The sequence below is a fragment of the Grammomys surdaster genome, unplaced genomic scaffold (genome assembly GCF_004785775.1).
Source record: "Grammomys surdaster isolate TR1022 unplaced genomic scaffold, NIH_TR_1.0 343, whole genome shotgun sequence".
Taxonomy (NCBI): Eukaryota; Metazoa; Chordata; class Mammalia; order Rodentia; family Muridae; genus Grammomys; species Grammomys surdaster.
This window is the reverse complement of record NW_021604762.1, coordinates 39,063-49,881: the sequence shown is the minus strand read 5'-3', so window position 1 is coordinate 49,881 and position 10,819 is coordinate 39,063. Positions and strand designations below refer to the sequence as shown.

Below are 10,819 nucleotides of genomic sequence, written 5' to 3'. Positions count from 1 at the left end.
GATGGGCCTGCGGGCTCGCTGCACTCCGGGCTGCGATTGGTAGGAAAAAGCGCCCTCTTGCGTTTAGGGCTGCGATTGGTCAGACGATCCGGCCTCTCTGAGTTTAGGGCTGCGATTGGCCGGAATAACCAAACCGCTCGAACTCGGGGAAGGCTAAATTCTCGTCCCCAGGGGCATAATGAGGTGAGATCCTAAGACAGGTTCTGTCAAGATGCTAAGGTCAACAGACTAAGGTGTCGTTCCACCTTTTATTTTATTGGCTAAGAAAAAAAAAAAAAAAAATTTAAGCGTCCTTACGGTCTAGAAAATATTAGGTAAAAATTAACGTAGCACTTGAAGGATAGCATGAATAGTGTACTTTAAATAACAGGAAGAAACTTCTTCTGGCAGTCATCACCGAATGCAAAGGGGATGAAAGAACTGCAGGGTGTTTGTACCTCAAGTGTAGCCTAGTAATTAATACCGAAGGATATGGGTAGAGGAAGGGAAGATAAATCTCATGAGGGAAAGCCCGTATGACAGAGACTGCGACCAAAAAATTTTGTTTTGTTTTGTTTTTGTTTTTGTTTTTCGAGACAGGGTTTCTCTGTACAGCCCTGGCTGTCCTGGAACTCACTCTGTAGACCAGGCTGGCCTCGAACTCAGAAATCCGCCTGCCTCCCAAATGTTAGGATTAAAGGCGTGCACCACCACTGCCCATGGCTAAAACTCTTAAGAACGAAAAGAAGGTTGTATATATCTATATGTAGATGTCTCATTTTATAATGACGCGTGCAGGCTGTGAAGAGGGCTCAGTTGGTAATGTGCTTGCTGCACAAACGTAAGGGCCAGAATTCAGACTCCAGCACTCACATAAAAGCCCAGGCATGGTGGATTTGCCTATAATCCCAGTGCTAGGCAGCTAGACATGGGAGAAACCCTAGAGCTCAGTGGCCAGCTAGCGTAGCCAAATTAATGAGCTCCAGGATCAGTGAGCAACTTGTCTCAAAATACCAAATGGATAGTGACTGACCTTACCTGACTCGGGCCCTCTCCCGGCAGCACTATCTGGCTTGTGTTACTTTGTAGCAGTTCAGTTAGTTTAACTGTGATGACATTTAAATTTGAAGTCTTTTTAATTAGTTATGTGTGTGAGTATGCATGTATGTGGGCATGCATGCTATAGTGTATACATTAGAGGGCAACTTGTAGAAGTCCGCACTCCCCACCATGTGAGTCTCAGGGATCGAACTCAGGTTGGAAAACTTGACTGTAAACACCTGTAATTACTGACCCATCTTCTGGCTGTGGCATCAGTAATATGGCAAGTTGAAACTTTGTATAGGGAGATTCTCTGATGACCTTTGATCGCCTCCCTACGTTTCTACAAAAGCAGAAGCAGAGAAAGAGGAGGAGGAGGAGGAAGAAGAAGAGGAGGAGGGAGAGGAAAACTAGAAGAGCACTCTTTGAAATTCCTACTGTCTCAGCATAAATGACTATCAATCATTTTCCAATCACAAGATAAATCCCATCCAGTATGTTGGAAATAAAAGCAGGCTCATTGCTGTTTTGTTTGTTTGTTTGTTTTGTTTTTTGGTTTGGTTTATCGAGATAGGGTTTCTCTGTGTAGCCCTGGTTGTCCTGGAACTCACTCTGTAGACCAGGCTAGCCTCGAACTCTGAAATCCGCCTGCCTCTGCCTCCCAAGTGCTGGGATTAAAGGCCTGCGCCACCACCACCCGACTTTTTTTTTTTTTTTTTTTTTTTTTAAAGATTGGGGTAGTAGAAGAAGCTTGAACCTGAGGATAATTTGTTTTAAGGCCTTTTATGTAACACCTGTACTTTAATCACTCAGAAAGCTGAAGCAGTAAAATGGCCAAGTGCAAGGTCAGTCTGAAAAACAAAAGATGATGAGAGACTGCAGCTGTGTCCACAGCAGATTAGCTCTCAAACCTGCAGGTCATGAGTAATTTGAGGTGAGGGAGACCTGCGTGGTGCCACTGTAAGAATGTAATTCCAATCTCAGCGTGAACTTAAAATTAAATATAAGAATGTAATTTCAGGTCGCAACATGAAAGATTTTTAGGCTTGGAATTTCAATTTACACTCAAATATTATGGCCCAGAGGCACATCCTTGGAAGAGTACACCCGGAAAACTCGAACAAACATTCCAGAGGAAAGGGCCCAAGATAAGGGAGATAAGCCCTTAAAACAACACACCTGGGTAGACAGAAGCCACTTGGATGAATTCCTCCAGGGTTATAAAGATAAAGGTGGCAGGGCGGTGGTGGCGCAAGCCTTTAATCCCAGCACTTGGGAGGCAGAGGCAGGCAGATTTCTGAGTTCGAGGCCAGTCTGGTCTACAGAGTGAGTTCCAGGACAGCCAGGGCTACACAGAGAAACCTGTCTCGAAAAACTAAAAAGAAAAAAGAAAAAAATAAAGATAAAGGTGTAAATTTGAGTTACTTAGGAACCGAGCCTGGGAACGGAAACTAGGCTTGGGAACGAATGTTTGAAATCTTTTTTTAATATTGTCCAAGAAGCAACTAACTGTCCTTGTGAACTCTGTATATAAACCACCCTTTGCCACAATTCGGGGTTCCCTCTCGCCTGCGAGCAGAGGGGCCCTGGTGCACCGGCCACTATCAATTTAAATTCTTCAATAAACCTCATGTGCTGTGTGCATGCTGGACATGCTCAGTACACACAACAGCCCGCCGGTGCCGGCTGGTCAGTGTTGGTGCGTGACACAGAGTCACGTTGGAATTCCTAAGTGTTCCTAAATCATGTTGTCAAATTCTCCAGTCTCAGGAGTCCTGGGCCCAGTACAGGACACCTGCTGTATATAGGGACTGGAACCAAGGAATATTGAGTGCAGAAAAACATCGACTCTTAGCTTTGACCATGGCTTTAAATAAAGGGGTGGAAAACAAGAAAGAATAGGATGGAATCTTGAATAAAACAGTGAAAGAGCATTATTCTTTGTACCTTGAATGTAGAATTTGTTTTTATTTCATAATTCTGCTAGCAAACATGACTGTTAAAATGATGTATTTATATATGTAATAATTTAGAAATTCCATTTTATAGTTTTCCTATTCTAAGGTGAGATAATGAATTTAATAATTTAGGAGTTGGGACATACTGTATCCTATTGGAGGTGTCAGGTTTGAGTCCTTCAAAAATAAAAAAAAAAATCTGTTTTTTTAAAAGATCTGATTTTTAGCTCTTGAAACCCATCATCACTTAGATTTCCAATGCTAATTTAAATTCTTTTATTTTTAAATTAAAGTCACCAATGCCTTGAGGGACTTCTTAGAAAATTTGGTATTGGGTATTAACCTTCACAGTTCTGAGCACTGTTAGTATCTATCTGGCAAGTGTTGGAAAGATCAATGGAAAGCTAAATATTCTAAATTTAACACAAATATACTTCTTTTTAATTAAGAAAATAAATCAGATTAAAAAAATAAAAAAATAAATACACCTCATGTGAATTGCAGCGAGTCCTGTCCGTGAGTATCCCTGGGAGAGCTTGTCCCGTGGGTTTGGATCTTTAACATCTAACACCACCATACCCCGGCTCCTCTTTTTTCAGGGCTCCTTTCTCTTTTCTTCCCCAAGGAAAATGATCTGAGGACACGATATAGAGTATCTTGACCACACTGTTTAGTCTTCTAAAAATTCAGTAGGACACTTACAACCAGGAGGCTATGTTAGATGCATATAGGTTATTGATATAAATATGACCTCTCAAATATGGTTCTGTCTTGGTTAGCTTTTAGTATCAACTTGATACAAGGAAGAGTCAGCTGTGGGGACGGAGTCTCAATGGAGAGATTACCCGGATTAGTTTGTGACAATGTCTGTGGGAGACTGTCTTGAATTTTAACCCATGTAGGAGGGTGCATAGGGAGCTAGCAAACAGCATTCCTCTGTGATTTCTGCTCCAGGTTCCTGCCTTGACTTCTGTGGGCGTTTGAATAAGAACACTCCCCCACCTGCCCTCCCTCCCTTCACACCCTAAAGACTCATATGTTTGAATCTTCAGTCACTAGGCAATGGAACTCTTTGATAGGATTAGAAGGATTAAGAGGTGTGACTTTGGTGGAGGGAGTGTGTCACAGGGGGTTGAGGTTTTCAAAAGCCCAAAGCAGACCCAGCCCCCCCCACCTCAGAATCAGGATGTGGTAGCCCTCAGCTACTACTTCAGTGCTATGCAAGCTGCCATGATGCTAGTGGACTAAACTGTACACAAACCCCCAGTTAAAGGCTTTCTTTTATAAGAGCTGCCTTGGTCATGGTGTCTCATCATAGCCATAGAACAGCGTCCATCAAAGATGGAAGTAGAAGGTGAAATAAACCCTTTCCTCCCTACTTGCTTCTGGCAGTGGTGTTTATCACAACAGAAAGCAAAGGAGGACAGCTTTGAAATGTAAATTGATACAGGGTGAAGCCAGAACAGGAGCCACTTTGTTAAGTCTCCATACCTTACAAGGATAAATTTCTGTCTCCTAAACCTAATGTACCCTGCAAAACATGATTTTCAACCTGCACTGAACTCATGACCCCATGATGTATGTGACTCCCCTTTGCCTTACAAAATGTTTCAAGAAATGTCAATCTATACTGTAATCACTTACCCCATAATGTTAATTCCCCTTTCACAGAATATATATTCTTTTATTCTTCCTTTCGTTGTATTTTTTTTCTAACAGCCAATTATCTCTGGTACACATTACAGCTATTTTCTATTAGCCTTAACTTTTCCCCATAAAAGGGATCTCAATAATAATAATAATAATAATAATAATAATAATAAAAAGGCTGCTCTCTAAATATTCCCTGCATAACATGAGTCAGCTGTGTAACCAGTCCTGCCTGGGTACATCTCTAAATAAAGCTTCTTTTAACCAGACAGTCTTGGATTTGGTCTTTCTCCTAGCATATTCAGATTTAATCAGTCATTTAAAAATGATTCGTAAGTAATTGCTGAAGTTGAATCTGTACCACAAGGCTGGGTTGTGTGGATATATATATGTGGAGAAATACCCCTCGCTTTGATGTGCCAAGGGAGATATGCAAGAGTGGCAGAAGTTAGAGTGCATGCTGGGAACATTCATCAGAGAAGACCACTTCCCTCCAAAATCTTTCCGATCTTCCTAAATTATAGACACGTATGACAAATGGGTGCATCCCACTCGCCACCTGTCGCTTTTCTCGAAGCAGCAAATGGGTGGCCAGCAGCACTCTTCCCTATAGAAAGTTAGTAAAGGTAACATGTTGCTTCTAGCCTTGAAACTGTGTACTGCATTTTCTCCCTGCAAACCCCCATTCTTGGCTACATCAGATGACCGTATAGGGTCCTATAGTAGAAGACTGCCCACAGATGGCAGACTGTTGCTTCCCTGTATGGTCTTGTGAAGGAGACCCACCTGGTAACCAGGAGCACCTATCTAAAACCATTAATTGTGGCCTTCCCAGCCTTGAGCAGGCTGAGCAGACCTTGAGCGCCTGCCACAGTGGACCTTATCAACCTTGGTGGAGTCATCTGCCTTGGTTGTATGTGTAAGTTCCCACAGGAACTTAGAATAGACTGTCCCGATGACCTTGCTTTGCAACATAATCCAGCTGAAACAAAGGATGATTCTGTGGGCTTTCCCTATAGAAACGCAGTGCTGAGTATTAAATTTGGAGCCTTGATCAGAACCTTGTCTTGGCTTTGTTCTTCTCTCGACCCCTGCCCCCTTTTCATTCCCAATCCCGCTCCTTTCAGGTAACCCAGTTCGTCCTTGGACGCTGGACAGCTACAATTAATGAAGCAAGAAATGTGTCTGTTGCCATATTGCACACTCTTGTTTCTTAAAACCAGCTTTAGAACACATGGTATACAACCTTGTCTGTCCAGAGTAAAGAATAAAAAGTAATGTATTCACACACTGGGTTATATGAGCTATAAATTTAATAAGGGTTTCTCCTAATAATTATGAATAAACCTAAACTATACTGGGTATCTGGGGAAAGCAATTTATGGAGGACATCAAGTGTGTTGGTTATATAATGTGTGTGTTCTTGTGTGTGTGTCTACATATATTTGTGGACAGGAATAAGAAGCACCAAACTTACCATCCAGAGGAATTGCGACTGAATTTTCACGTTTTTCTTTTAGCACTGAGGACTGTTCCTAGGGGCTTTCCCCTTGCTACACAAACACTCTGCCACTACATTGTATCCTTTATTTCTTTTTTTGAGATGCCTTATAATGTTGCCAAAGTGGACTTGAACTCACTCTTGAGCTTGCTGTCCTCCTGCTTCAGCCTCTCAGGTTGCAGATACCATGCTGTGCCCAGTGCACATTTTATTTCTGAGCAAGGACAAGGAGCTGTAGCTTCTTACACTTCAGAATCTAACTTAAAGTTCATAGCAGCTGGGTGCAGTGGCTTATGCCTGTAACTGTAGCGTTCAAAAGGCTGACGGGTGAATTTGCCTGCCGTGAGTTCAAGGCCACACAATGGCTACATAATGAATTCCAGGACAGCCTCAGCTATCAAGTGAGACCCTGTCTCAGAGAGAGAGAGCAAAAGAAAGAATAATATACCTCTCCCACTCCCTTCTTAAAGACAGTACTTTAGATATTTTCCTCACTGAGAACTTCCTCTTAACTCTCTCTCTCTCTCAGCCCTAGACATTTCTTCTATTCTGGAACAAACTGGTCCCACTGTGTGTTCAGATGTGGAAACCAACAGCATTTTCATGGTCTCCTTGGCTTTTGCCTCTCAGTGTCTCTAAATAGCTTCACCTTCCTCTCCTCCTCCCAAATCCTTGATCACTCATCAGCATACTTTTTTTTTTTTTTTTTTTTGGTTTTTCAAGTCAGGGTTTCTCTGTGTATCCCTGGCTGTCCTGGAACTCACTCGGTAGACCAGGCTGGCCTCGAACTCAGAAATCTGCCTGCCTTTGCCGCCCAAGTGCTGGGATTAAAGGCGTGCGCCACTACCGCCCGGCATCAGCATACTTCTTTAAAATGCAATTTCATATTTAGTGAGTATGCATGCATGTAGACATGTGGACCTGGTGCTCGTGTGGAGGTGAGAGGACCACTTGGAGGAGTCTGTTCTTTCTTCTATGTTGGGTTTAGGAGATCACACTCAGTTCACTGGGCTTGCCTGCAAGCATCTCTATCATCCGAGCCTTCGTGCTGGCTACATTTTTGTTATATGCAGTTTGTTTGTTTTTAATGACTCACCTTCCTCTGATTTTAAGGCCTCCATTCTTGGTATTTGTCTCTTCCGGGTATGGTTCCATCCTCAGTTTTCTCAATAGGCTTTAATATTCAAGTCTAGCTTCCTGTTATTAAACTTGCTTTTTTGAACATCACCCAGTTTCATTTCCTCCATGAATAAGAAGGTACCTCTGTTTTTAGTATTACAGCAGACTGAGTGGGAAGAGTGCTTTATTGCACTGGTGTTTATTGAATACTGGTTTATAAAAATGACCCCATGTTGTCCAGTGTCTCTCCACAGGAACATGTAAGAATCAGGAAAAATTTCAGTGATTTTCCCAAGCTGGCCCAGTGTCTCTGGCCATCCAACAGCCTCTCTAGTAGACTAACACATTGTCAGGGCCTAGTAGTTCCCAGTCTTATTTTTCTGGCTAATAAATAAACTACATTGGATTTATTCTTGATTTGGTACAGGAAGGATGGTTCAATGTGGCCTCAGGACACCCTGGTTTGGGGGGCAAGGGTCACAAGTATGACTTCTCTCTCTCTTTGCCTTAAGCTGTCTTCTCCCCCTCACTAAGGCGTCTCGATAACACTGTTCCTCCTTCAGCCACTCTTTCCGCATAAGTAGCTTCCTCTTTATCGACTGTAGCTTGAGGTACTCCTGGATGAGCTTCAATAGGTCCTCCTGTAACTCCTGGTACTCTCTGCAGACACTAACGCAAACTTCCGAATTCACTTTCTTAGCTGTGGACTCAAAGAGCTGGGCCTTCTGCCTAACCTCTGTGGTGTCAAGGTCTCTGGCCTGCAGCAATTGTAGTTTCTGTATCTGTCTCATGAGGTGTGTCTTTTGCTGCAGGAACTGCAAGTGTGCCTGGTGGTCCTTCCGAACCATCTCGGCTTTCATCTCCTCCAGCTCCTTCTCTAACGTCTGAATTTTCATCTCCTGGTTCTTCTTTATGGAGGAAATATGCTCCATTGACTGAAATTGCTGCCTCAGCTGGGACTGCTTGACTCTTCCCTGCAGGAGCTGTGTCTGAAGCTCCTTGGTTTGCTGGGCGAACTTGAGTGTCAGTTCTTGTTTCCTTCCAATAATCTCCCCACATTCCTGAACATATCGATTCCACAGTTGCTCGTGTTTCTTTTCACACTGTTCACTTTGTTTCCTTAGGACGCTCAAGAAGCACTTCTTCTCAGCTTCCACATAGAGACTCTCCCGTTGCAGCAGCCTGCTGTCTTGCAGCAGGCGCTCCTGCTGGAGCCTAGCCGCTTCTATTTTTCTGTTCAGGCTCTCCAGTGCCTCGAATGTCCTGTTTTTTACCTCGTTCTCTAATTTCGTTAGCCTCTCTGACTTGAAAAGTTCATTTATAATAGTAAAATACGCTGATGGCTGAGGAGAACCTTTTGAACTCTGGGCAAACCTGGAGGAAGAGCAAGGAAATATCCCTTCATCAGTTCTTTAGGCACAACTGAGAAAGCAGTAACCAGAAACTAAACCTTTGGGTTTCCATCTTGTGCCAGATAGGGTCAGCGCTAGTTAGATGTTTGGCAAGTTGGTACATTCAGGAGTTATTTGGGAGGGGGAACTACATTGAAAAAAATGACTCATCAGATTATCTGTAGAAGTCTTTCTCTCTTTTTTTAAATTAAAGATTGATGTGGGTGGGCCCAGCCCACGAGGGTAAGGTGACACCCCTAGGCTGATGGTCCTTAACTGAATAAGAAAGCAGTCCAAGCAAGCAAGTAATGTATGCTCGAGGCTTCCGCTTCAGTTCCTGCCTTCAGGTTCCGGTCTTGAGCTCCTGCCCTGACTTCTTTAGATGATGAACTGTGATATAGAAAAGATGAAATAAGTCCTTTCCCAGTTGCTTTGGGTTATGTTTTGTCAGAGCAGTAGAAATCCTAATTAAGGCAGGGTCTCTCACTACACATGATGCTCAATGATTAGTCTGGTCGGCTGGCCAATAAATATCTGGGATCTGCCTATTTCTATGGCCCATCCCAAACCTTAGGGGTTATAAGCATGTGCTGCCTTGCCCAGCTCTGTAATTGGGTACTGGTGATCTGAATTCAGGTCTTCTTTGTGCCACATGGCAGGCCCCTGAGCCACTGAAGTATCTCCCAGGCCCTCTTCTTTCATCATTGTTACCAAGCTTAGGAAATCTTCTGTTCACATCAATCCCCCCCTCAGTACCTACCTGGTTTCAGAACTCAGGCATTTATTGAGGTGAGTCTGGTGCTCACCAAAGGTCTTTGCCAAAGAACTAGTGCCACATGTCTGCCTTCGGAGAACACAATTTTCAAGAGGTGTCTTTACTTTGGGGTACACAGGATGGGACTTTGCATAGCTAGGGTTGACATTACATAATTTCTTAGTCTCAGCTACCAAATTAGTCCTAGTAGGTGGACTGGAATTGCCCTCAGACCTGGGACTTCTGTCTTGTGCAATGCAGTTGCACTGTGTTTGGGGTTCCATTTCCCCTCTCACTCCTGATGAGCAGGGCCTTGCCCCTCCTCCTACATCCCATTCAGCTACCACCGACTCTCTTTCAGGCACCCTACACACCTTCTGTCAGGCCCAGCAAGGTAAAACCCACAGAAGACTCCCTGGCCTCTATCCTTTTCCTCAGATTGGGGTCAAATGTTCCCTGCACAATGGCCTCATGGAATGTCACAGAAGTCTCTCTAGTGATTTGGTGTCTCTATGGTGAGGGGCTAGGCTGTAGCTTCTGGGGAGTTGGTGACCTCACAGGACCTCAGACCACTGTGTGTCTGTTGGTATTGGGAATGGTGGGAGTCCAGAAGAACCACCTTTCTAGATATAACTACCTTGAGGAGATGTGGTAGGGATCTGTCAAGAGACTGACTGACTGTACTAGGAGAAAGCTGAAGAGAGAATGGTCTCTGGAGTGGTGAAGAGTTCAGGTAGTTGCCTTCTGGGCAACTTGACTACCACTGCAGTTCCTTTCTCTGGGTAACCTGGGGTCCAAGCTTGGGTCAGAGTTTTCTTCTGTATACCCCCAATGCATAGATGGTGTAATTGTTCATGTTTTCTGTTGTCTCGAGGATGATATAGACAGCTTCTTAAAAGCCAGAGCATAAGAGTAACCCTTGCCTTGATTACAGAGAAAGCAGTCAAGTTAGCAGTGAAGAGTTGTCAAAGCAGGACCTACCACATTCTGGGAATGAATAAAGAGCAAAACTAAAGTCAACAAGGATACTCCTGTTATGAAGTTAAATGTTCTCGTGGAAGAGTGTGAAAAGGTGGGCACAGTGGTGGCATATACCTTCAGTCCCAGCACTCGGGAGGCAGAGGCAGGCAGATCTCTGTGAGTCTGGTCTGCAGACCACGTTCCAGAACAGCAAGGGCTGCACAGAGAAACCCAGTCTGGGACAAAAGGTTCGAAGAAACACCTGTACTCATACAGAAAGCAAGTGAGGAGGTGACGAAGAGTTAGGGAGACGCCGTTTGTTTGGTGGGTAAACTCGCTTTTGAGCTGAGTTGAATATTGAACTTAGATGAAGCAGCATGTGTTCATATGTAGACCTGCTTAAGGGTGTGGGAGCCACTTACACCACACACACACACACACACACACACACACACACACACACACA

The 10,819-nt window shown here is 43.8% G+C and overlaps 1 protein-coding gene across 1 annotated transcript; it reads right to left on the bottom strand.

Annotated features, from left to right (window-relative positions):
• Positions 1-7,641: 7,641 nt before the first annotated feature.
• On the bottom strand, positions 7,642-9,815 carry LOC114630676 (centrobin-like). Its single transcript, XM_028778956.1, has 2 exons — positions 9,400-9,815; positions 7,642-8,622 (listed from the first exon to the last, which is right to left on the bottom strand). Exons 1-2 carry the CDS (start codon positions 9,675-9,677, stop codon positions 7,686-7,688), a joined length of 1,215 nt encoding a protein of 404 aa, XP_028634789.1. The 5' UTR covers positions 9,678-9,815; the 3' UTR covers positions 7,642-7,685.
• Positions 9,816-10,819: the final 1,004 nt, after the last annotated feature.

Excerpts from the sequence above, each read along its gene's own strand:
- LOC114630676 (XM_028778956.1), bottom strand. The coding sequence starts at position 9,677 with ATGGAACCCCAAACACAGTGCAACTGCATTGCACAAGACAGAAGTCCC. Across the intron at positions 8,623-9,399 it reads TGCCTGAGTTCTGAAACCAG|GTTTGCCCAGAGTTCAAAAG; the intron begins GTAGGTACTGAG and ends CTCTTCCTCCAG.